Here is a 27,332-nt window from a genome sequence, read left to right as displayed (position 1 = left end):
ACCTCCCCACTTCAGGGGTGGCCAACCTGAGCCTGCAAAGGGAGAGCCAGAATTTATCAACGTACATTGCCAAAGAGCCACAGTAATATGTCAGCAACCCCCATCAGCTCCCCCGCTGCCAGCACCTTCCGCCCACTGGCAGCCCTGCCTCCTCCTTCCCTCCCTGCACCTCCTGATCAGCTGTTTCATGGCGAACAGGAGGCTCTCGGGAGGAGGGGGAGGAGTGAGGGCACTGCAGGCTCAGGGGAGGGGGCGGTAGGGTGACCAGACGTCCCGATTTTATCGGGACTGTCCCGATATTTGCTTGTTTGTCCCGCGTCCCGACCGATGTGCGGAGGAACTCTTGCCCCCCCCCCCGCGCCCCGGCTCCGCCCCCTCCTTCCCCCATTGGCTCCCTCCCCAAATCCCTGCCCTGGCCTCACCTCTTCCCCAACCACGCGGCATTCCTCCTCCCTCCCAAGCTTGCAGCATGGCGGCGCAAGCCTGGGAGGGAGGGTGGCGTTTCCTGGAACTGGTGAGTCAGCTCCGGCACCGGGCGGGCAAGGGGGCTGCTCCCCCAGGAGGGAGATGAGGGGGCTCAGCTCTGAGCCCCTCGCCGCGCCAGAGGGCTCCTGCCCAGGCCGCTGCACAGTGGAGGTCTGGGGCTGGAGCTGAGGAGAGCGGCTGGTGCTGGGGGAACATGGAGCAGAGACCGAGCAGCGGTTACAGGATGGTTTGGCTGCTGCCGCCATCCAGGGGATTGAGTGAGCTCCGGGAAAGTGCTGGGGCCGGGCAGGAAAGTGCCTCTGCCGGCCCAGGGCCCTCGGATCTCGCAGCCCCGGGAACCTGCTCCCCTGGTGTAGTGATGCTGCAGGAGGGAGCCGCATTAACACGGTGATTAGCCCCTTGCTCTCCGCTCCAGCCAGGACCTGCTCCGAGGGCAGAGCTTGGAGTCAGGTAGCAAATGGGAGGGAAACTGCTCAGACCAGCTTCACCGGGACCATGAAGCAGCCCTTTCCCGCACCCACACGTTTGTGCTCTGGACCAGTCCCTGGGAGGACCCCTTCGGTGTGCCAGGCTCCCTTAGGGTCACCAGGGCAAGCCTTCAGGGCCCGGGGCCGGGAGCGCAGCGCGGAGGCTGCTCCAGCCCTGCAGCCCGCGGGGCAGCGCGGTGGGTCCGGGGCGAACACGCTCCTGCCAGGAGGGGCCGGACCCGGCTGCCTGGTTCGCCCCCTGCCCGGGTCCCCGAGCTCCCCGTGGCCGGAGAGGGGCTGCCCGGGGCTGCGGGGGCGAGTGTCCCAGCCCTGGCGGGGTGGAGCGGAGCAGCCCCTGTTGCGGGTCCGGGGCGACAGAGCCCGGGAACGGCTGGGCAGGGAGCTGTAGGAGGGGCTCGGAGCGCGGCTCGGCTGGGGGGCGCTCCGGCCGTTTTTGTTTTTTTTTCCCCCTCCGCTGCCGGCTTTTTTTTTTTTCCGCCCCCTCACCCCCCACGTCCTGATATTTAATCGGTGACATCTGGTCACCCTAGGGGGCGGGAAGGGGTGAAGTGGAGAAAGGGCCTGTGGCAGAGCCAGGGATTGAGCAGTGAGCACCCCCTGGCCCATTGGAAAGTTGGCGCCTGTAGCTCCAGCCCCAGAGTCGGTATCTATACAAAGAGCCGCATATTAACTTCTGAAGAGCCGCATGTGGCTCCGGAGCCACAGGTTGGCCACCTCTGCCCCACTTGGTAAGGCAATTCCCATCTTTTCATGTACTGTGTATATATACCTGCCTACCGTTTTTTTTCTACTCCATGCATCTGATGAAGTGGGTTTTAGCCCACAAAAGCATATGCCCAAATAAATTTGTTAGTCTCTAAGGTGCCACAAGTACTCCTCGTTGTTTATGCTGATACAGACTAACACGGCTACCACGCTGAAACTGAAATCAGTGGCACTAATCACATATGTAAAGGTACTCAGATGGATAAGTGCTTGCAGTATCATAGTCTAAGATACTATTCAACATGAGCAAAGGTGGCAAAATCAGGCCCCTATATATTTGTATTACCATCGTAGCTTGGGACCCCATTGTGCTTCATAAACCCTATATGAACACATATGAAGACAGTGGCCCAGATCCTCAAAGTTATTTGTGGGAATCAGGCATCTTTTGAGGATCTGGGCCTGCCCTGAAAGCTCCTCAGTGCTTTTGGGGCTTGATAAATATTATAACATTTTAAATTTGAAACAATATTGAGGAAACATTGGGAACTAATAAAAACTGTTGGAGCACAGACACCTCACCTGATTTAATAAAGTTTGTTATTCTTGAATGGCTTGACCCTGCTTCTGTTAAATTCTACGGAATTTTTGTCATTTACTTCAGAGGGAGCAGGGCTGGTCCCATATAGTAACAATTAAGGATAATACATTTTAGAAATGCTAAATATTAACAGTGGGAAAATTTGGAAACATTTCTTCTCCACCAGTGTAACTCCACCAGTTTTTGTGTATGCAAAACTTCCACTAATTTCAACGAGGATTATTAGTCCGCAAGCCAGGGATCCAGCAAATACATTGGTATTTCTATAACTATGAAAAGGGGTGTGATCCTGCACTTGTTCTGCACATGAAGTCAATAAGGTTTTGGACGTGAAAATACTACAGGATTGTACACATGACGCCACCGCAAAACATAAGGTTTGATATCCTTTTTGCTGTTGTTTTCTGGGGGTTATATAGCTCTAAACAGTATAACAGCTGCACTAAACTTAGTGGGGCTGTTCTGCTGAACTCATTGAATGGGAATTTTAGTACCCCTTTCACATCAACATACCACCATTATTAAACCCTTAGGAATGCAAACATTCTGTAGGAGAAAGTGACATACTTAACACTGTGGGGGAAAAAAAGATCTTCAAGGGACACTGTCAAGGTTGAGAGAAACAGAATTTAATCTTGCCTTTTATTCTCTCTATGTGATTGCAAAGTCCATGTACACACATTGCAAATTTACAGAACCTTTCATCAAAGGATCTCAAAATTCTTTAATAAAGGTGGGTATTATTATCATTGTCCACATTTTACTAACGTGGAAAATGAGGCATGGAGAGATTGTGAGTTTGCCCAGGATCACAAAGCAAATAAGTGGCAGACTCTGGAACACATTTCCTGACTCCCAGCCATTTTCTCTGGCCACTGAACACATGGATGATTTGTGATTTTTTTTAACATAGGTTTCAATGCTGTTTTTTCTAAGGAAAGAAACAAAATAATAAAAAATAATAAACAAATCTGTATTAACAGCTGAGCACTTTTGATCAACCCAAATGTAATAAGAAGTCACATTGATAAAGGAAAAACTTTCAGGAGTCAAATTTTAGTTTCAAATTTCTGGGAGTTATCAACATTGATATGTAGAAAGTTATCTTCAAAGGAATGATAAATACCATACATGTATATGGCCTATGCTGAGATTCATTCACCTACATACAGGGCCGGCTCCAGGCACCAGCGAAGGAAGCGGGTGCTTGGGGTGGCCAATACAAAGGAGCGGCTCTCCGTCCGCTATTGGGGCGGCACATCCAGGTCTTCGGCTGGAATTCGTCGGCAGGTCCCTCAGTCCCTCTCTTCCTCTTTGAGCTGCTGCCGAAGTGCCGCCAAAGTGAAGGACGGTGAAGGACCCGCTGCCGAAGATCCGGAGCTTCTTCCGCTCCGGGTCTTCGGCAGCAATTCGGCTGCGAGGGCTCCTTCCGCTCCAGGTCTTTGGCGGCAATTCGGCGGCGAGGGCTCCTTCCGCTCCGGGTCTTCGGGGCACTTCGGTGGCGGGTCCTGGAGCGAGTGAAGGACCTGCCACCGAAGACCCAGAGTGGAAGGAGCCCTCGCCGCCGAATTGCTGCCAAAGACCCGGAGCGGAAGGAGCCCTCGCCGCCGAATTGCCGCCAAAGACCCGGAGCGGAAGGAGCCCTCGCCGCTGAAGACCCGAAGTGGAAGAAGCTCCGGGTCTTCGGCAGCGGGTCCTTCACTGGCTCTGGGTGTGTTTGGCGGCACTGAAGGACCCGCCGCCGAAGACCCACTAAAAACTCTCATGGGGGCCCCTAAAAATTCTCGTGGGGCCCCTGCGGGGCCTGGGGCAAATTGCCCCACTTGCCCCCCCTCTGAGCGGCCCTGGTAGCAAAACTGATTTAGTTAAATTGGTGCCACCCATTAGCGTGGACACAGTTGTATGAATATAAAGGTATTTATATTGGTCTAGTTTGAGCCTGACCTAAATCGGTGTAAAAACTGAGCAAGTAATCCTTGTTATCATGTTATGTGTTTTTCTTCTCTTTGGATTAACACTCTTACTTTAAGTGTTCTCAGAGGATTATGAATTATAAAAGCAGACCTGGTGACATGATACATCATAGTTTCCTCGAAGTTTAATTTTCCAAATTGTGCAAGCATGTGTAGTGCGTGTGAATTCATGCTGCCTCGCTGGGGGTTAATCCACTTCTTAAACATTCAGGGAAATTAGCTGTAATGTTTTGTTTGACGTTTGTTTGCATGTCAGAGGATTCTCTATACCAGCTTCCACATAATTCAGGCTTTGTGGGCCTCACTAGTTAGCAGAGCAGCACCTTGCTCCAGAGCCTGCTGCAATTTAAAGTGAATTAAAATAAGTTCTCTGATGTTTACAGAGACAGACCAAAGTATATTATTATTTATAGAAAGAAACATTAAGGACTCATTTCAGAAATTAAAACTGGTTACTGTTCTGTAACCATAGTAAAAGTATCTTTGTCATTTATTACAGAGCGGGTCGAACTATTGAGTATGAATTGTGTTTGTTATGAAGTAAGCCTCATGGTTTAGTGAATCATTAACAAAACTGAGCTCAATTCTCTTTGTATTAGTTATCCATATGTGTATTCACTGATAGTTTGGACAATTATTTTTCATACTATGGGGAGTTTGGAAACTTTTCACTTTGACAATTCAATAATTGTATTGTGTGGTCGGTCACCTAAATAAAATGTTAGTGTTTCCACTCTGTGGATGACAAACATTTTAAATGGGAGAATAATTGACAAATAAATAACACACTTCTGCTACAAATACTCATGAATAATGAATAATATTCATGCTAAAATTCATCTAACTTTCAGGATTCATGTGAGTATTCAGTGATTGTAAGACTACCCAGAAGTGACATAAACCCAGAAACCAAACTTGTCTTTTTTATTTACAAAAATATCCATGAATCAATTTATTTTCCTATTCACTCACTTCAGTGCTTTGCCATGAGGCAGACCTCTGGATCAACTATTTGGATGAATTGAACTAGGATCCTCTATGATCTTACTAAAGAACAACATAACTGCCAGAATCTCCAGCATAGCTGTTGGTAGAATATTTTGTTGTTATAAATACATTTAATTCTGTGGTGAAATTAATAAAATATATATAATGAACATTTATTAATTTATTTTTCATGTCTACAATGACAAGATGGAAGAAACTAAGAAATAATTTGCCAGCAATAGATGACAGTCAAAAGATGAATCCAACTTTTGCATATTTCATTCTTCAGTACAGAGATTATGAAAACAGAAACAATCAACATAGCGGCTCATATTATTCTTATGATTGTGTCTACTTACTGCTAATCAGAAACATTATACTGTACATTTTATAATGGTATGTTTTTTAGTTGATTGTTGCCTGTTAAAGCAATTAGTTGTGAGATTCCTGAGAGAGTCCAGATGAGCAATTTTTTTCATTAGCCCCAAAACCTCTCCCCCATCCTGAGTTTGTAAACTGCCTCTTGTGATGAGCCCCTGATGTTGCATTTTCCTACTTTGCAAACTGTCTCCTGAACCACAGCCAACATTTCCATTTTGCTCTACAGATTCCATCTTTATTTGATTACTCTCCCATATATCAAATCTAAGTTTAATAAAATACATTTTCTGTTGAGGAAAGATCACTGAGGCCTTGTCTGTACTAGAAGGGGTTTGCTGGTATAGCAATATAGTGGTACAGCTCTGTTGGTAAAACTCTCCAGTGTGGGTGCAACTTAACCTGTCCAACTGGTATAGCTTATGCCAGTTCTTCGAACAAAATAAGTTATACCAGCACAAGGACTTTTTTGCTGGTACGACTGTGTTTGCCCTAGAGCTTCTGCCAAAGTAACTATGTCGGTTAGGGGTGTGTTGTTTTCACACTCCTGACAGAGCTAGGTCAGCAACATTTTAAGTGTAGAATGGCCCTGAGTAACAATATTAGGGGCCAGATTCTGCTTTTAATTTATGTGGTTGTATCTCCCTGAGATGAACCTGGGTAACAGAGCAGCATATGGAATTGTCTTTTAGATTCTTCCAGTTATAAACTAATACCTGAAAGAATCTAAGTGCAGAGCTATACTACAAGCTTTTGTCAGCATAGCTAAATTGGTCAGGGTTGTGACAGGGTGGGATCCCGGATTGACACAGCCGTGCCAGCAAAAGCTGCTAGTGTGGATGTAGATATACTGGCAATTTTATCTTTTGCCAATATAGCTTGTTTTGCTCAGAGAGACTGGAATAAGCTAGACTGCCAAAATTGTTTTTGGTGGTCTAAGCTGCGTCCACAGGTGGAGTGCTTCGCTGGTATAATATACAAGTATAGGCATAATGGCAAAGCACTCTTAAGATATGTCTACACTCCAAAGAAAAACCTGTGGCACCAAATCTTGGAGTCTGAGTCAATTGACTCAGGCTTGCGAGGCTCAGGCTGCGGGGCTAAAAAGAGCAGTGTAGACATTCAGGCTCAGATTGGAGCCTGGGCTCTGGGACCCTCCCCACTCCCCGAGTTGCAGAGCGCAGGCTCCAGCCCCAGCCCAAATGTCTTCACTGCAATTTTAGCCTTGTAGCCTGAGTCCATTGACCCAGGCTCTGAGACTTGGTGCTGCAGGTTTTTCTTTGCAGTTTAGACATACCCTTAGTGTAGACTTGACCTAACATGTTGAGACTTTATATTGTATGTAGAAAAAGAGAGAAAATATGGCACCTGATGTTTCTTGGCTAAATCGAATGTAATAGATTTATAGAGGTACAGACACTAGATAGAGGTACAGACACTATTTCCTTAACCTGTATATTATATAATTTTAACATTAGCTTTAATAAAATTTTTAAATCAGTTCAGAGCCAGTCTAAGGCATGTCAAATAGCCAGCTGAATAGTCCTGCCCCCCTTCCCACACTGTGGGTATTACTTCCTAAAATGCTCTTATGTCCTCCCCCTCCACCCTGAGAGATAAACTGGGGGAGGGACCATCCTTTTCTGTATCCTAATGTCAAAACCTTCTAGATTTCCCTGTCATACGATAAAGCTCCTGGCTCCCAAGTAGTAACAACCAATCAAGTGTCCTACTCAAAACTGACATCCTGTACCCCCATAAATATATCCTCTTCTTTGTGGCAGTTATCCTGAGTTCACCATACATCTTGCCTCATGCATGGCCCTATAAACTTTAGTGCACACCCTGCACCAAATTATCTGATGTGTTTTTTATGGGGGGCTGTAACCTGCGCTTGCCAGTGGAACAGACTCATTTGTCTATTCTTGCCCCCCAATTACAGCTCAGCTCCACAAGCCCATTGCATACTGCCTTTAATAGGGATGCAGGCGTAGCTGAAGGCAGAAAGGCCAAATGTTCCTAAGTTAGTTCACAGAAACATGGACAAATGCTGACTTTGTAACCTCACCTTCCCTCTTGTCCCTCCTCCTCACCCACTGCCTCCTGGATGTCAAGAAATGCCGATCTGAATGCACAACTGCAACACACTCTGTGATCCAAGATAGTTGCATGTACCAGGTATTATTTCTTCCATTCAATTTGCAGTACATTTTGCGGGAGCCAGAGAGGAGCAGGATCTTTAACGGGCAAGAGGAGCAGAAAGGAATCCAAAGCTGAAGGAGTAAAGGGAAACAAGATCTGTGAGAGACACTGGATTGGTAGATACTCTCTGTCTGACATGAGTGCAGGTACTGTTGGGGCTCAGTGCCTCAAAAGTTTTCTACCTGTCTCTCTGGTATCAATGTGCATGACACCAGCAGCTCCCTGGTGTGAGTGTGTACTCTCGCGCTATCAGGTGCCTCTGACCTGCTCTCTGGTGGAGCAGTTCTATGGGTGCCCACTCTGGGGCCTTTTTTGTAGCCAAAGTTGCATCTGTATTACTTTAAATCAGTTTTTAAGAGATGTAGCTAAACACAGTGTGGTTGTGTTGCCAGCTCTTGCCATTTCAGGCTGAGTTATGGAATAGTTGGTGTTTTGCTTAAAGTCACTGCTCCTGGCAATACACCTCCACTTTTAAAAAAAGTGAGTTTCTAGCCCTCCTGATTGCGGAGGAAAGCTGGAAGGTGTGACCACAGTGAATCCTAACGGCTCAGAAATGGGAGGCGGTTAAAAAGTTTCAGAGGGGTTGCCTGTGTTAGTCTGTAGCCACAAAAACACGGAGGAGTCCGGTGGCACCTTAAAGACTAACAGATTTATTTGGGCATAAGACTCCTCCTTGTTTCCGTTAACAAATTCTTACTTTTCAAGTCAATGGCATGAGTTCTGGGGGTCTGACTCAACACTTCTGACTGCTTGGGGCTGGCAGGGGCACTCTTAAACCAGGCGGCGGCGCCTATGGCTGCAGGCGGACTGAATTAAACTCAATCCACATCAGCCAGGTTTACACCGCATTGCGTGTCTGCCCTGGGGCCGGCCGGCACCGGTGACTTTACCCTCACGCGGTGCGCTCATTGCCGGAGGGGCGACTGGCTGCGAACGTGGCCGGGCAGGGTGCGCTGCGCCGGCCGGCCGGCAGGGGGCGAGGCGGGGCGGCGCGCTGGGTTTGTGCCGGGAGGAAATGATGTGCCTGGTGCCTGGTTATTAATTACAGCGCCGGGCGTCCATTGGCAGAGCGGGGAGCAGCCACTTCCTCCTCCCGCTGGCGCCGCAGGAGCAGCATCCCAGCCCCGCCTGCCGCCGCTGGGAACTTTGGCTCTCCGGCGTCTCGTCCCTCGTCCGCCGCCGAGTCCCCGCGGGCAGGGCTGGGGCATGCGGCCGGGCTTGGCCGAGAGGAAGCGCCGTGATTAGAGCGCAGCGGCGCGGGGAGGTCTCGCCGCCGCCCCATGGCGAGGGCTGCCCGTCTCTAGCGCCCCGGCGCCGCCGCAGCCCCGCGCCTCCTCCCTCCGCGCTGCCATGAGACGGTGAGTGGCCTTGCCGGGCCCCGCTGCGGCGGGCGGCCCTGCGGAGCCCCCCGCGCCGCCTGGGCCGGGAGCTGCCTCTGGTGCCGCGCGGGGAGGTCCTGCCCGCCCCGGGGCGCGGGAGGGGACGCGCTGCCTGCGGGGCCTCGGTCCTGCCTGCTGTGGGGCCCAGGCGGGAAGTCCCAGCTCCCGGCAGTGCGCGTCGGGGAGTCGGTGCGGGCACCTCGCTACCTACCTCTGGCGGGGAGGCGCCTTCAGGGGCGCTGGCAGCCAAAACATGACATCTGCCCTCTGCTTGCCGCGGCCTTGAATGTCTCCCTCCGCTGGGAGTTCCTGGCCCCTGCTCGACAAGAAAGAGCCAGGAAACTCCTCTCTGAGCTCCCTTCCTTGCTAGCTGTCGTTTGAATAGCTTCAAAGGCAGGAATGTGGGATTCATCTTCTGATGCCCACAAGGCAAATGTGGTTACAGATGTTACACGTTACTTTGCCAAGTTTAAACTCTTCCCTCTGCGCTGTAACCATAACAGTAAAAAGAGAAGCTTGGGAACCTTTAAATGGATGAAGGAGGGGGGGTGATCCGGGTAGGTGAATGCTGCTTTTAAATGGACGAATTGCTATTTTCAGTTCATCTCTGGGTTCTTCTGTCACTGTTTTAAGCACAGAAACACTTTGTAGAAAGGCTGGAGTTCCCACTAGTTTTCAAGCTTCTTTTGTAATGTAGAAATGATTGGTGAACAAGACTGACACTTTCCTGTTGGTTTCAGTTGCCTCATGCTGATTGATTAAACATTACAATGACTATCACACATAAAAAGCTGTTAATTTAGTCCTTTGAAGAATGCAGCTATCTTTTGGGGTCTAGTTTCTTAAGTCTCTTTCCTGTTAGCAATATTAAAACTCTACTAGCAGAGTTTTAAAACATCATATGAGCCAAACATAGAACTTGTTTCAAAATTGCTTTTCTATGTTTTATAAATATCTTAAGTATTTATCAAACATGCTTTAAAGTACACAACTATTTTTCCAAAATATAGTCCAAACGTTACAAAGCTGTTCCTGTCATGTGCTCACGATGAATAATCAACACTCCCTTTCTAAATGCATTGAAGTCATAGGACCAACTTGAAAATGGTTGAGGTATGTGATTTCATGGTGGAAAAACCCTGTGAGATAAACAGATATTACCAGGACTTTTGGGATGTGTGTTGATAACTTAAATCAAAACAAACGGAAAATATCACAGTTCAGAAATGTAGAACATGGCCTGTTGAGTGTTCCACACACCTGTGTGGAAGACAGCTACATACAGCCTTGATTCCTGGTCTCTCTCAAACTAGCAAGTACTTTAGATTTAGTCTGCTCAGCTCTGTGAGACATGGATGTCTTGTAATGCTCAACAGCAATCCCATTAGCCTGATGGAGAGTGGTATTAACACAGGCCTGGTCTACGCTGAGGGGGGATCGATCTAAGTTATGCAACTTCAGCTACGTGAATAACGTAGTTGAAGTCGACGTACTTAGCGGTGTCTTCACTGCGGTGAGTTGACTGCTGTCGCTCCCCGATCGACTCTGCCTGCACCTCTCGCGGCGGTGGAGTATAGGAGTCGATGGGAGAGTGCTCGGGGGGGGGGGGTCGATTTATCGCATCTAGATAAATTGACCCCCCCTCCCCCCGGTGGATTGATCGCTGTCTGCCGATTCTGCGCGTAGTATAGACATACCCACAGTCTAAGGAGTCTTGTCTGGTCTAGTCCTCAGCCTTGAGAAAATTATCTTCCAGTCATCTTTCTCCTCCCCCAAGCCCCCAACTCTGAAAATTGTGGAGAAATGGGTATTTTAAAAGTGAGGAAGGAAAATGTCTCAGTTGTTGAGAATGTGAATAATTCTACTGCTCAGGGGAAGGAAAAAGTTAAGTGAAATAACAAACTACATGGTGTGTGGTTTTTAAAGGCAACTTCTCTAGCTGTAACCATTTAGGATAGGCATAATAATAGCAAACAGCCTCTTATTTTGATAATTGTCTCAATTTGGAGATTGCAGGGGGCAGAGGGAGGAGGGGAAGCTCTTGCTAATAACCCAGCCCCAATGACTCTGCCTTCCAAACAGAAGAATACTAGGTATCAAATTCCACCCTATTTCTCTTACAGCTCTTGTTGTTTAGTATTGATATACAAACAACCATATATCTGAATCACTGACTCTGGAAGAAATTTTCTGGACTACATACAATGCAGTCATCATGGGAGACGTTTATAATGGTTAATATTTTTCTCATTGCCTGGTATATGAGAAAGAAGGCAACACTGAAAGCCAGTGTAGCAAAAGCCAGTTTAGAGAAGGCTGAAGTTTTGACAGGAAACTGATGAAGTCAGAGGCCAGAAATCCTGTGTGCATTTGAATCTCTTGAGGCTATTTCATTCTTTGCTGATTTGGTGGTGTTTAGTCAATGCATTTCTGGGAGACTAAATCAAACCACCTATTTTATGTAGTATTAATGGGCTCATATCTATGTATTAACGGTCCTAAAGATTTTATTAACACTCATTGCTTTGTGAAACACCATAAGCTTGGTGTTAGCCTTTACAATAATGTAATTTGTAGCAATACCCTGTAGAGATACAAAATGATCTATTTCAGAGGTTCTCAAATTGTGGTCTGTGGACCACATAGTCCCCTCTAAGGTACGCGCCTGAGTGTCCGCACACAAGAATGAAGGGCCACCCACCTAATTAGTGGAGCCGTGCAGGCGTGGCTCCACTAATTAGGTGCCTGGACCCTGGAGAAGACGCACATGTAAGGTGAGGTGGTGGCCTTGGAAGGAGTAGTATTGGGGAGTAGGTGGGAGGAGGCAGTGGGGTGAGAAGAGGGGGTGGGGGGAATTTGGGACGTGCAGGGCTCCGGCAGCCAGAGAAAGATGTGACTTTCCCCAGCTCCAGGGCTGTGGCTGCTGGGGAGAGACAGCCGTCTTTCCCAGCCTCAGCTCTGTGGCTGCTGTGGCAGGGGAGATACCCCTCTCCTTCCCAGTCCCAGGTTGGGGGCTGGCGCAGCGGGGGAGAAAGGGCACATCCATCACATTAGAAAGGTAAGACTACTGATATTAAAGTGAGTAGTGTGCTTTTATTTGTTAATTTTTTTTAATATAGCGCTTTTATTCAAAGCGCTTTACAATAGTTAGCTAACAGTACAAACAACATTTGGAAAGATCATTAAGTGGTCCGCTAAGACCCACAGCAATTTTCAAGTGGTCCGTCAGCTTGAGAACCATTGATCTATTTACAGCAGTACCTTTTTTATAGTAAACTGGAAGAAGAACGCTTCATGCCTACAGGGACATACCCTGCTTAAACCTACTGAAGACTGTGGGCTTGTACAGCTATCACTGAGGGCATAATCTGTCCTAGAGAACTTTTTGTTATTTGTGATGATGCAGGAGATAGAAACTTTCAAATTCCAGGCTAAGTTTGACGGGCTGGCAGTTATTAGGGAAACATTTTTTATCACCCTAAAGTGAGCATTCTTGATAGAGTCACTAAGATTTCCAAGTGGAACCATACTTTCAAATCAACAAAGATTGTCCATTTTTGTGACATGCATTAAGACACTTCTGTGGCCCCCCAATCTTCCAACTAGGAAAAATCCTGTTCTTCCAAAGGATGAAGCAATTTGCTTATGGTCAGTGACACATTTAGATGTCTCTCTTTTCAGTTTTCATTTCTATGTCCTCTAGCCTTGAACTAGGCCCTATGCATGGAGGCTGTAGTGACCATATCAAATATTTTATAAATGCCCTCCAAGTACCATCTGTAAAGATCTAATGTTGTTTGAGAATAATGCTCTTCCCAAGAAGGGTATGAAATTGAAGGCAGTAAAAAGGCCAAGCACCCAAATGAAGCTGCCTGCAAATGCATTGATGCTTCCCTGGATGGTTCTAACATATATTTAGACATTATGAATTAGTCTGTCTTTTAGGAGAACAGATTCTCCAAAATGAAAGTAACCCACCTCATCCCCTACATTTGAACAAACAGTGATGTGTTCCATACTGTTGTTTTGAGTCACTTGGACCCCACCTCAGTGTACCTTGTTAGTATGAAAAACACTTTTCTGTTTGTGTTATAATTAACTTCATAAAGGGCCCTTGGCATGCCATATACTTTGGGAATTGCCTGTTGACCCAGATGGCCCAAGATTTATGGGTAGTCCTTGCTTGTAGTTCTTCCCACTACTCATATGCCCTTTTGTAACCTAATGACAAAGTGGTCTTTTTCCCCTCTGTCTCCATTTCAGGACATACTTCAAGGCATACTACAGTGACTGAGATAATTTTTGCAGCCATTTCACTGTCTACATCATCAGCCTTTATGTGATGAACTGTAGTCTGTCCAAAAATATAGAAGGTGGGGCTGTTTATTTAAAAAAAAAAATGCTTGGGAGAAGGGAACCATTTATCTGTGTTTAATTATAATTCATGTAAATATAGCACATTTCAAAGTTAGAAGCAGAGAAATGGAAATCCTGTTTGGATATTATTGGTGTTGGCCGTACCAGTCGCTTTCAGTTGTATCAGCTGCTCTATTTTACAGGGCACTCCAATGGCAGTCTCCTTGTATTTTCACTCAGTTCTTTATAAATAGCCATGGCAGAACTTGATTTTTATTGTTATTTTTATAATTTTGATGGATAATATTGATGTTTTTAAGCACTGTTGCAGTTTTTATCAATATAAATCTTCACAGTTGCCCACAGTTTTGGTTCTTCTGCCTTTTTTAGGTTTTTATTGACTTAAATTTTGGCAGTTGTAGGCCGTTATGGATGGGAGTGGTGGTCAGACAATTATTTAATGGTGTTAGACAGTGAGACTCAAAGCTTTAATGGTTAAAATACAAATTGTCAACATCACATGCCAAAATGTATGAAATAAATAGCCTTAAATCATACTCAAGTTCTCAAGCAACAATTTTTTTACTTGGCCTATCTGTAAATTTCAGTTATAATTGTGGGAATACTTTTTTCATTGTGTGTGGTGAACTTGACACTTACTGACATACTTATAAGCTTAATTCTTCCAAGCCTATTGATAATCTACATTACAACAGTCATCGTTAACATCTTTCTAATTTTGCTTTTGTGAAAATGTAACCATCGTATTTCCTTCATTTTTATTTTTTTTATTTTTTTTTTGTAAGGAATATAGCAGCATATTGGTTGCTTTGCCTTTGCAAATGAATCATGTTACCTAGTGTTTGTTACTTAGTATATGGAATAGCGTAGTCACATTAATTACTTACAAAGGGATTTGTAACTGTTTTAACAGTGACCACAGAAGTTCAGTCTGTGTCTCTGCAGACCTTTCTCAGAGCATTTTCAGCTATATTTCCTGAAGCTAGTTATTAACAAACTTCCACTTAATACAAAACACATTCCTCCTATTTGTGTATCAACTATAATTCTTGATGTTCTGATGACTGTTTATGCTGCTGTCTAGCCTGATATGTCAAGTTGGTTAAGATTTCCCCCCCGCCCCTCCCCCCACCTTTTTTTTCCCCGGCTGTCTATCCATCCAAATAAGATAGCCAGGTGCTTTTAGGAAATTGGAGAAGTGACCTGCTCTTTCTTAGCAGTTGAGAAGCTCTTGGGGGTAGGAGGACTTGGAAAAGCCTCTTCTTCCTTTCAGCAGGAACAGTGGCACAGTAGAGTAGAGCTGAAATTTTATGTGAAGCTGATGTAGGAGCAGGATCTAAGGACAGGATCCTTGTAGAAATCCCTGGATCCGTTCCCTTTCCTAGCACCTTGACATTACAAGTGGGGTTCCTGTAACCTGTGCTTGTAGATCTACCTCTGTCTAACAGGTATATGGTAAAAATACAGTTCACTTCCATCTACACAGCAAGAAAGAGCTGTGTTTGAACATTGTGGTGGGACTGGGTCACCAGACAATGCTTAATCTGGGTCCTGTCCTGCCAACTATTAAGCATGTGATTACTAATGGGGATTCTGCTAGGCTTTTTGTGTGTTTTGACTGGGAGTTAAAGGTGTGGTGTTCTAAAACACTATTGTAGACAAGGCAGTGTAGATTTTTAACACAGTTTAAGAACGTTAGGACGAGTTATCTCCTAAAACCATAATTTTAAATCCTACTCTAGACAAGCCCTTAGTGTGTAGCTGAGATCTTAATCTTTCTGTGCTTCAGTCTACCACATCTGTAAAACAGTGATGATACTTCCCAGGTGTGTTGGAAGGCTTAATTTCCAAACACTTGTAAAGTGCTTTGAGATCCTCAGATGGAAGGAGCTATATAAGCACAAAGTTTTGTTATTAAATTTAATAGAAATGCTTTAAAGAAATAATCAAGTGATTTTTTTTTTATTACATTTAAACTATTCCCCTGCAGTATTTGCAACCATTACATAGCAACACAGTCTTAGAGTAATATTTTCAAAATTACATCAGGTGACTTAGGAGCCCAAGTCCCATTTTCAGAAGTGACTAAAAGTATGTCTACACCGTAGAGGAAAAACCAAGTCTCAGAACCCAGATCAATTTACTTGGGTTTGCGGGGTTCGGGCTGCAGGGCTAAAAATAGCACTGTAGGCTCTGGTGCCCGGTAAGGGGAAACAATCTGGAGCCTGGGTTCCAGCCTGAGCAGGAACAACTACGCTGCTATTTTTGGTCCTGCAGCCTGAGCCCAAGTCAGTTGATTCTGGCTCTGCGACTCAGTGCTGTGGGGTTTTCTTTGCAGCGTAGACATACCTTTAGGCTAGTAAGGCCCATTGACTTTCAGTGTGTGCTTTTGAAAGTGCTACCCTATATTACATAAGAACCAAAATGAACTGAGTAGAATCACAAAGATGATATTGAGTTTGTTTTTATTGGATAAGCTGAGTGAGATGATATAGAAGATGAAAGAGATTAAGTCAGATAACATCAAGATATGATTAATAACGTGTAAGATGTGGGTTTTTTTATAAATCTTTTACCCATTTAGTAGTGGGTTTAAATATGCTGACTCAGAGATAGAAAGCCCAAATCAGAAATGACTAATAACGATTCATCAGCTAGTGTATGAAGGATATCAAGTGCTGCATCTCATTATCGGAGCTAGTAGGGGGAGCCTCTTCAACCTCTGATCTGGTGTTTCATTTCAGATTGGATTCAGCTTAACCCTTTGCTAGTCCTCCACTTCAACTGCTTGCTACTGTTACCTGTTAACATTTCACTGAAGTCAATGGAGCATTGGGATATGCATGGCAGCTGAGCAGTGCATTGGAACTAGGCATTGTATCTGCCATTGGTCAGAACCAGCCTTAAATAATCTTTGCTGGTTATGCAAAACCGCTAGTTACCAACTCCAGAAAATCCTTACTCGTCCACTGTAATCACATCCTATTCTGCATTAGTGCAAATGAACAACACAATGTCCATCTTCATAAATAATTAGGGTATCCATGGGTCCCTGCAATTAGAAATGTCTGTTTTCAGGACCTGCCCTCGCTAGTCTTATGCCAGTGTTTAGTCTAGCATGCTTTAGCTGACTGGTCACCTGAAGGATGTGCTGGCCCAGTGTCCTCATGAAGCGGACATCAGGCTGGATGAACACTTATTTTCCTTGGGGGCAAGTGCTAGGTCTGTCATAAAATTATGTTGCTGCCCTGTTTTCCACAATGTCTCCTGGGATATGTCTGCCCAAGGACTGTTAACAAGAGTTAACGTTGTGCAGTATCCATCTACCAAGTAAACACCTGTTAGTTGACAAACTTGTGGTTTTCCATAGGGCTCAGCCTCCCTACTATCCTTTTCTGCTTTTAAAATTTAGGTTTACCTAGCTACGTTGCTCAGGGATATGAAAAAATTCACACTCCTGAACACTGTAATTAAGGCAATGTGTAGATGTGACTAGATGGAATTCTTCCATTGACTAGCTACCAGCGCTTGGGTTTGCATAAAATGGAGGGGAAAAACCCCTTACATCAATGTAGGAAATGTCTACGCTATGGTACTATAGTGGCATAGCTGCAGTGACTCCTGTAATGTAGACTGCCCCTGGGGGTTTGTCTAGACCAATGGTTCCCAAACTGGCGTTCGCAAAATGTTACAGGGGGTTCTCGGGGGGGGGGGGGGGGATCCCTAAGGGTGGACAGAGCTGTCCCTAGGGAACCCGGGCAGCATGGGGCCAGCAGCCTGGAGCCCCTGGACTGCCAAGAGCTAATCTATCACACTGAGGAGGTTTAAACTTCAAGGCTCCTTATAAGAAATGGAAAGGGAGGTGGATATTTTTTTGCTGTTTTAAAAATTAAATAGGCAGCTAGTGTTGTTTTTAAAATTATTATGAAGAACAAGTTTAAGCTTTGTTGTAACGTGCGTTGTTTGCCTGGACTGCTCAAGACCTGAATGCTTGTGTAGGAGGAACTCTTTGAGTTGGCTTCTAGATGATCCTCTGAACACTAGCTTAAGGAAGGCATATAGTTTCCTCCAGCAGAATAGGCTGTGGGTGTACTGATCTTCCTGGCTTTTTTTCCACTAGGGAAACTTATCAGAATTTGTCTTTGGCTTCCTTTCTATTTAAGGGTCTTGTTCTTTTGTCTCATGGAACAGCTCCTGAAGCTATATGTGGTTTCTTGTTGGTGTTTCCAGTTGTTTTGTCCTTGTGGGTTCCTCTTTCCCATGTTGTACGAGCTTGAACATGAAACTCTCAGGGACTTGAAAGTTCCACAAACCATAGCTTAGACATGATTGTTTTAAAGTCCCTGTTTTCTTTGTTTTTGTCAGAGGCACAACTGGTATGTCTACCAATCCATTCCTTGATATCAGTTGTTCTGGCAGATTTGGCTGCGTGTTGCCTATCCTGTTGATTAGATCATTCTCTCCAATTTCAATTAATACTGAATAGAATTGTAAAATTAAAAAACTGCACATGTATTACTCTTTTCAGAACAGACTATGCTATTTAGAGTTCTTCACTGAAGAATTACGAGACAGTTTTACTGAAGCGTTTTTGTGTGGGTGGGCTGGAACTACTAGATTGTTTTAAGACTGAAATTTTTTTGTTTAAAACTTTTTTTTAATGTAAATGAGCAGCTTAAAATATTGGGTGCTGGTAGAATTCTCACTTATTTACCATTAAAATTATCAATAAGACACAAGGTAACCAGCTAAAGGAAGTATTAGTTTGGCAATAAAACTGGCAAATACAAAAAGAGTACATCAGATACTTTTTTTTGAAATTGTAGATTTTTACCAGAATATATATTCTCTTCCTCACTACACAGCTGGTGGATTATTTCCTATGTTAAGCATTTGGGAAGGGCTGATGATCAGATGATACTCAACATACACCTCTACCCCGATATAACGCGACCCGATATAACACTAATTCGGATAGAACGCGGTAAAGCAGTGCTCCGGGGGGGGCAGGGCTGCGTACTCCGGCGGATCAAAGCAAGTTCGATATAACACGATTTCACCTATAACGCGGTAAGATTTTTTTTTTTGGGCTCCCGAGGACAGCATTATATCGAGGTAGAAGTGTATATTAATTGTTTAAGAAGCTGCAAGTCTTACTGGAACTCTCTCCTGTGTTACAACTTATCAAGTCTCTGGACTGTGCCCATTTAAATACCTGATCATTGGTTTAAGTAAGGATAATTCTACAAAAGGTTGATGTGGAACATAGCAATGGAATAGGTGGTGCCTTGCTGGATGTAAGTACCATGGGTGATATTCTGACCCCTCTGAATGGCAAATCTGCTAACGACTTCACTAGGGTCAGGATTTTACCATATGGAATTATATTTATTTATATTTATAACTTAGAATTATATATAAAAGCAGTTATACATGAGCACTAATCCAGGGCCTTCACTACAACAACTTCCGTGGGTGACTCAGTTAATTGAGGTAGGGCCCCCAATGTTGCTAAAACACAGACTGGTTTTGGTTGTGTGGACAAGACCAAACTCTCTATTGATCATGCTACAGCCTGAGACTTGACAAGGGTGCAGCATGATTTGGTAGCATGTTACTGGGGCCATTGGTCTCGTAAAATGGTTGTATTGTAGGTGGGTCCTTATTCCCTCCCACCTTACCTAAACAAAATTTACAACTTGTAGTTCACTAGACAGGGTACTAAATTGGGCAGTTCATATCTATTTTGGAATTGAATTATGGTCTGATTCTTACATTAAAGAACTTGCTTTAATTTTACTTTAAACTCTGGCTAAAGTTAAAGGGTAACAAATACATCAAACAGTACTGGAGTTATTTGAAAAAAGTTTATTTTCTTAAGAAAAATATCGCTTGTGGTTTTGACAAATGACCATAGTGGAAGAATACATTAAAGCTGATGAAGTATACACTGAAAGAAAAAATGTCCTGTGAAGTTGCTAATGATTTAAGGTAGTCTTAGGGGTGCTGTATTAACTGATATAAAATAACAGACAGCATAAGGTATGCCTAAATTAATCAACTATAACAAAAGTATTCTAGATTTCCTTTGTATAATTTTTTTCCGTACAGCTAAAATTTGTGTCCAGACCCTTATCCTTTCACTGAGCATTATCTAAACACAGTTTTTTGTACTGCTCTCATTGCTGCTTGCCCCTGGTATATAATTATACCTGTTATAGAGGTGCTTACTCTAGTATAACTAATGGGAATAGCTCAAATAGGCTGATCCCTAGGGTGAAGAACAAATGCTTGTAACCTGGAATAAACATGGGGATTGCCTCTCTAGCTTTTTGTAAGGGTACGTCTTCACTGCAGAGTTCACCTGGGCTCTTACCTAGATGTTACCTCAACTACCCTCCCATCCCCACACACAGCCCTTTCACCCAAGTTTAGTGGTGCTTTCAACTAGGCTAGCTGGCTTGTCTGGAGGTATGGGTTAGAGCCCAGGTGCCACTCTACTCGGGCTAGTAACTTGGTCACTTTGCAGTGAGGACACAGGCTAAATCACTTCAGTGCTGATAGTCCTCCAATGCTTTCCCCCAATTCCCCCATGGGCCCATAAGGTTAGACTAGTTCTCCCAGTTCACTGGGCAAGAATCAGAGTGGCTCAATTTATTGCAGCACAAAGAACCATGGGATGTGTCCCCAGAAATGCTAGGAACACACACAAGTGCAGCACCGGTGAGGATGCAGTAACTCATGTAAGGGCTTTGCAATGTTGCTGCTCATATCCAGGTTAGGCTAACTCAGGTACTGCTCACCTGGGCTATCTCTGGCAGGGAAGATACCCTTTAGTACCTCAAGTTCAGTTGTAATCACCAAGCAGAGTGAAGGCAAGTCCTTGGAGTTTATCCATTAGCTTCCCATTTTCTATCAGATCAGGTACTGCATTCAAAGCCCTTCACAGCTCTGCATAACTGCTCTCATACTGTCCCTCCAACTTCAGCCTGGACTACCCCCCCCCCCCTTTTTTTTTTTTTTTGCACTTTTCTTTGCTAGCTAGCCTTTTTATTTTTAACCTCTAGTTAACGACTTTGTCAGTGAACTTGAGATACTTGGTTCATTTGTGAAGCCTGGTGTGGACACTCCTCATGTATGTTTGTTTGTCCTTTACTTCAGCCAATGGTAATGCAAATTAATAACATGTTCTAACTTAACTGGTAGGATATTTGTTCCATTTTGTGTAGACTCAATGCACACATGTAAAACTCATGTACATACCTCTGGTAGAAAGCTGAATATAAAACTCCTGGGGGAATTCTGCACCAAAATTCAGTGCGCAATATTTTAAAACTCTGCACATTTTATTTGTTACAAACCACAATATAATCACACCAGTTTCAACTATTTTGGTAATTGATTTCCAAATACCTGTCAGCAAGCATGTCTGTGACTGTACAGATAAAAACATTCAGGAAATCTTTTGACAGATTCATGACTAGGCATATCAATACAGAACTTTGAATAATAATACATTTTTCTATTGTAATTTAAATGAATTTCCCACACCCCTCAGCAACAGTGCAAAGGATTGGGGGAGTCAGAGGTGATGGAGGAGCTGAGAGAGAGGGAAGTAATTTCTGGGAAGGAGACTGGGTGTGGACCTAATGGGTTGTTGGATGTGGGTGGGAGAAATATGGAACTGTGTTTTGGGAGGGGGGGGGATTGTTAAGGAGTTGGGGAGCCTCTCCCATTCAGTCAGGAACATCTGCACATATCCCCATGAGCGGGGCACTCCGAGGAATGCAGTCTGTCTCCTCCCTCTCCATGGCTGGCTGCTCCGGTCCACGAGCCCGCCGCCCTCTCTTCTGGTGCCATATCACACCTTTCGCCCACCAAGGGCTAATTGCAGCTTCCTTTCACCTCTGTCTCAGAATCAATTTTTCTGCAGGAGGAAAAAAAATCTGCGGGGGACATTAATTCTGCCCTTGAGCAGTGGTGCGGAATTCCTTCAGGAGTAATATAATTATTCTGCCAGACCTATGCTAAAATCTGAGGCACACAATATGCATTCATTTTACCTCTTTTTCACTCACATACATATTTATTGTGTGTCCAAAATGGCCTTCTGGAGAATGATTGATTGCATCAATTTAACCAGTTCAAAACTATGCAATAAAGCTTCCTTATGTTAAAATATCTTTCTGACAGCTGTATGGTATTTCTGTGCTTTGCGCATAAATGGTAATTTGTAGGAGAAAAGTATTTCTCTGACTTCTTTTTAATTAGGAATTAATCATTGAGGAGCTATTTTCCAATAACTATTTATAAAACAATTTATTAGATTCTAATTTACAGGGCTTTGGAGCGGAGGCCGGAACCGGAGTGCAGAGCAGCTCCAGAGCAGTGGAGCTGCAGGTTTTTGCCTGGAGCTGGAGTGGAGCCGGAGTACAGCTCCAAAGCCCTGCGTAGAGCCCAAGGCTCTAAGAAAGGACTTGACTTCTCCAATGGTAGGAGAAGAAACAGTGTGCAGTCCCTGACCAAAGGACTAAACTGACTTGCAAAAGTTGACTTGCAGAGTTGCCAGAGACCAGGGCACCTGCCTGGTGAGAAGTTAAATGTGCAGGGAGATAGCGAAGCCCAGTCTTTCCTTGTTTGGTTTGGTTGCCACTCAATGTGCAGTGGCAGTCAAAAACGCTAACAATGTTGGGAATCATTAAGAAAGGGGTAGATAAGACAGAAAATATCATATTACCTCTATAGCGGGGTGGGCAAACTTTTTGGCCCAAGGGCCACATCTGAATATGGAAATTGCATGGGGGGCCATGAATGCTCACGAAAATGGGGGTTGGGGTGCAGGAGGGGGTGAGGGCTCCAGCTGGGGGTGCAAGCTCTGGATTGGGGCCAGAAATGAGTTCAGGGTGCGGGAAGGGGCTCCCGGGCTGGGACTGAGGGGTTCGGAGGGCAGGAGGGGGATCAGAGCTGGGGTTGGGGTACGGGAAGGGTGCAGGGTCTGGGCGGCGCTTACCTCAAGTAGCTCCCAGAAGCAGCAGCATGTCCCCCCCTCTGTCTCCTACGTGGAGGCATGGCCAAGCAGTTCTGCGTGCTGCCCTCTCTGCAGGCACCACCCCTTCAGCTCCCATTGGCCATGATTCCCGGCCAATGGGAGCTGCGGGGGCAGCGCGTGGAGCCCATTAGGAAGAGCCAAAGGGGGGACATGCCACTGCTTCCGGGAGCTGCACAGAGTGGGGTAAGCCCTCAACCCTGCTTCCCGATTGGAGCACCGGAGCGGGACAAGCCCTGGATCCCACTCCCTGGCGGGAGCTCGAGGACCAGATTAAAACGTCTGAAGGGCCGGATGTGTTCCCTGGGCTGTAGTTTGCCCACCTCTGCTCTATATAAATCCATGGTATGCCCACATCTTGAATACTGCATGCAGATGTGGTCACCACATCTCAAAAAAGATATTGGATTTGGAAAAGGGCAACAAAAATTATTAGGGATATGGAACGGCTTCTTTATGAGGAGGGATTAATAAGATTGGGACTTTTCAGTTTGGAAAAGAGATGATTAAGAGGGGGATGTATAGAAACCTATAAAATCATGACTGGTGTGGAAAAAGTAACTATGAGAAGGAGTAAATAATACTTCCTTAACCCAAGAACTAGGGGTCACCAAATGAAATTAATAGGCAGCAGGTTTAAAACTAACAAAAGGAAGTATTTCTTCACACAACGCACAGTCAACCTGTGGAACTCTTTGCCCGAGGATGTTGTGAAGGCCAAGAGTATAACGGTTCAAAAAAGAACTAGATAAATCATGGAGGATAGGTCCATCAATGACTATTAGCCAGGGTGGGCAGGGATGGTGTCCCTAGCCTCTGTTTGCCAGAAGCTGGAAATGGGCAGCAGGGAATGAATCACTTGATGATTACCTGTTCTGTTCATTCCCTCTGGGGCACCTGCCATTGGAAGACAGGATATTGGGCTAGATGGGCCTGTGGTCTGACCCAGTATGACCATTCTTATGTTTAACTTACTTTGGGCTGGTCTACACTGGGGGGGGATCGATCCAAGATACGCAACTTCAGCTACGCGAATAGCGTAGCTGAAGTCGAAGTATCTTGGATCGAATTACCTGGGGTCCACACGGCGCGGGATCGACGGCCGCGGCTCCCCCGTCGACTGCGCTACCGCCACTCACGCTGGTGGAGTTCCGGAGTCGACGGTGAGCGCGTTCGGGGATCGATATATCGTGTCTTAACGAGACGCGATATATCGATCCCAGATAAATCGATTGCTACCCGCCGATACGGCGGGTAGTGAAGATGTACCCTTTGTGTAAAAAGTGCCATAAGCTAAACAAAGGCCCTCTTATACTAGAGAAAGTAAACTTCCACACAGGAAGTTTTATCGGTAGAATTTTTTTGATTTACAGTCACATCTTCGTTTATGCCAGTATAAGTTTCCCCGTAGATGAGCCCTGACATTGATCTGCTGTGTGACTTTGCACAAGTCACTATGGGCCAGTCCTATATGAGGAAATTGTCTAGCATAGCTATGGTAGAATAAGCTAGTCTGGAAAAGCTCTCCATGTTGACACTCTATTCTGGAATAAAAATCACTGTTGTTCCAATTAATCTATACCATAATTCCTGAATAAGTGTCAACACAAGGCGTCATTCCAGAATAGTTTATTCTCATATGGCTATGATGGTCACTTTCCCCATGTAGACAAGTCCTTATTGTGTCTGTCTGTCTACATGCAAATTGGGGCTAGTGATGTTTATAATGTACTCTGCATCTGTAGCTCTCAAAGTGCTGTTCAGATGTGCAAAGTATTATCCTTTCTTACGAACTCTTCTTCGCTCTCTGTTGGTGAGTAATAGCTTGTTTGAATGTTTCCTATTCACTTCCCCTCTTCTCCTGCAGGGTTGTGGGAACTTCTAAGATTAGGCAGGCTGAGTGCAGCTAATCAACAGGACCATATATTGAGCAGTACTTTCACATCACAGGGCTGTACTGACTCAGATAACAAGTGGTCTTGCAGTGGGTAACCATAGTACTCATGGATAACGTGTTTTTTTGTTTTGTTTTGTTTTGTTTTTGTTTTTTTCCCCTTCAATCTCAAGTTTGGGCATCAACTGCACTACTTCAGTGGCTTATTGTGCACCTTATGTCAAGTTAATACAATAAAATAGGCATGTAGCTTAAAGGATAAGAAAGGGAATGCAATGTTGAGGTTCAGAGTAACTTGCTTGCCTTTCATACACAGAATTTATTTATTTGATTATTGGTTAGGCTATTAAACTTGTAAGAAAAACTAATGTTGTTCTGTGAGCTTTCCCTTTTTTGTTACTTGACTTTTTTGTGGCTTTATGCAAATAAGTTACATATTTAAGGTAAAAGTTTTGGTGTCTTTGCATTCATTGCCATTTCTCATAAAGAAACTTGGGGGACTGCCCAGGCCTGTTAGCATGTAGCACACTACAACTATAACTGCACGCAGGTACGGGTAGAGGCATTTGTGTTTTAACTGGATTCTTTTTGTTTATTGCTAGTGTGGAGGGACAGAAAGTTACTACAGAACAATGTAAAGGGGCTGAAGGCTAATGTGAAAGCTGTGATGTCCTGCCGACACAAACCTGGGAAGGGGAAAGAGGGTCCCTCTCTAACCGTCCTTGCACATGGTTAACTATTGGGTGAGCATGGGCTCTTAAGCTTTGTTTACGCTACAATTATAATCGAGTTGGGGGACCCTGATCAGTATTGGCATAAAAGTTGCCAAAACACACAGAGTAGATGGGCTCAGTGTCTAGCGTAAAGTCTCATTAAAGACGCAGGATAAATGGCTCTGTTGCAACCTGGTTAGGGGTCGGCTATTAACTGTCCCTTCTGCATTACGGGCGCTGCAGCAGCTCATAGTATAGGTGCATGCTACAGTGACAGATGGAGTTTTTCCATTGCTGTAGTAACTCCACCTCCCTGAGCAAAGCTAGCTAAGTCAATAGAAGCATTCTTCCATCAACCTAGCTGCATCTAGGTTGGCATAGCTGTAGTGCTTATGGTGTGGATTCTTCACACTCTTGAGTGCTATAATTATGTCGACCTAAGTTTTAAGTGCAGACCAGGGCACACCTAACTCATAGTTACAGTTGTAGTGTAGCAGTCGCCTCAGTTTCCTTCTATAGACTGTCCTAACCACCACCCTATGCAGGTTAGGGAACTGCAGTAGGTTGGTATCACAGAGGGTGCAGGACTTTGGGATCTGCTAAAATTCTTACGTGACAGTTGAGTATGGACAGAAATGATTTTTCCCCTGATTGTCTATAGATGTTGATCCTTTTTTCCTAAAAATCAATATTAAACCAAAAAAGGGTTGATGGGGTACCTGTAAACTTGAGGTCACTTTCTTCAGTTATTTGAGTTCTCCTGTGACTCTTAAAATGCTGAAAGTGCATTTCACCCCTAAACAAATGACTGCAAAAATTCTTCCAAAAAAAGTTTGGGCTCTGGACTCAGACCAAACTTGAGATGTTTCAGCCCCAAAGGTTAGTGTCACACAATACATTCAATGGTGGGTTCTAATGAAAGTCCTGACATAGCTTGACCTAGCTATAGCTGTAAAAGCTTTAATGTGCTGGCGCGCACACACACACAATGACAAATATATATTCACCCTCAATTTTTGTAAGATACTTGCTTTGATAAGTGTCCTATTGATTTTATTGTAGCTCATTGGCAGAAGTATTTGCTTCATTGGAACAAGTTTACAAATGAACAACCACTTGGTTCTTTTTATTTGCATATTTGAGTTTAATTGTCCTTTGCAGGGCCAGACGAATTGTGTGTGCTGTGTTCTAGAGAGCTCAGAGCTGCAATGTGACACTGGAGTTCTTACTTTGTTTTTGTTGTTTTTGCCATTTACATTCTGAAAGGGTGGAGGGAGTCCCAGATAGGATTCACAATATTGTGTTGGTTAGAAGCTTATTTTTCAAAGAGGTTGTTTAAAGCTTATACTTTCAATTACACTGGCCTATTAAAATCCACTAATCCCAGTTGATATTGAAAATAGTGTTGATCACAAGTTGGTACAGTTTTATAAACTTTACCTGAAATGTCCTTGGGATAACACCTTAGATTTTGTTTACACTATTGCTTATGTCAATGTAACTTCCATTGCTCGGGGGGGAGGCTTTTTCACACACCTGAGTGATCTAAATTAATAGACTTCAAAAGCAGTGTGGACACGGCCTTATGTTGGTGGGAGACAGTCTCCCACCAACATAGCTTCTGCCTTTGTTGAGGTGGAGTAATTATGCTGACGGGAGAGCGCTCTCCCACTGGCATAGCGCATCTTCACCAGACATGCTATAGATGCAGCTGTGCCAATGTAGCGCAGTAGTGTAGACTTTACATTAGGGAAGTTAATTATTTTTTCACTTTTAGTAACCACACAAAACATACAGAAGAATGTTTAATGTTAATTTACAGTCCTTTGCTGTACAGTAATAATCAAGTAACTACTTGATTTGGTATGGTAGATAGTCGTCCTGCTTTCTTTTGGTGTTTTTCTTCATTAACAAGGAATTGTAGGTTACTTTAATTATATATCAGAGGGGTAGCTGTGTTAATCTGAATCTGTAAAAAGCAACAGAGGGTCCTGTGGCACCTTTAAGACTAACAGAAGTATTGGGAGCATAAGCTTTCGTGGGTAAGAACCTCACTTCTTGCATCTGAAGAAGTGAGGTTCTTACCCACGAAAGCTTATGCTC

At 44.5% G+C, this 27,332-nt stretch overlaps 1 protein-coding gene across 1 annotated transcript in view; it reads left to right on the top strand.

Annotated features, from left to right (window-relative positions):
* Positions 1 to 8,924: 8,924 nt before the first annotated feature.
* The window catches only part of ACVR1 (activin A receptor type 1), a 104,513-nt gene continuing 86,105 nt past the window's right edge, over positions 8,925 to 27,332 (top strand). The window contains exon 1 of the mRNA XM_024219020.1: positions 8,925 to 9,178. Within this exon, the coding sequence (XP_024074788.1) occupies positions 9,171 to 9,178 (8 nt within the window). The 5' untranslated portion in view covers positions 8,925 to 9,170. The remainder of the gene's footprint in view (positions 9,179 to 27,332) is intronic.

The sequence above is a fragment of the Terrapene carolina genome, unplaced genomic scaffold, assembly GCF_002925995.2.
Source record: "Terrapene carolina triunguis isolate 2854851 unplaced genomic scaffold, T_m_triunguis-2.0 Scaffold62, whole genome shotgun sequence".
Classification (NCBI taxonomy): domain Eukaryota; kingdom Metazoa; phylum Chordata; order Testudines; family Emydidae; genus Terrapene; species Terrapene triunguis.
The sequence above is the reverse complement of the archived record's forward strand: the minus strand, read 5'-3'. Positions and strand labels throughout refer to the sequence as shown.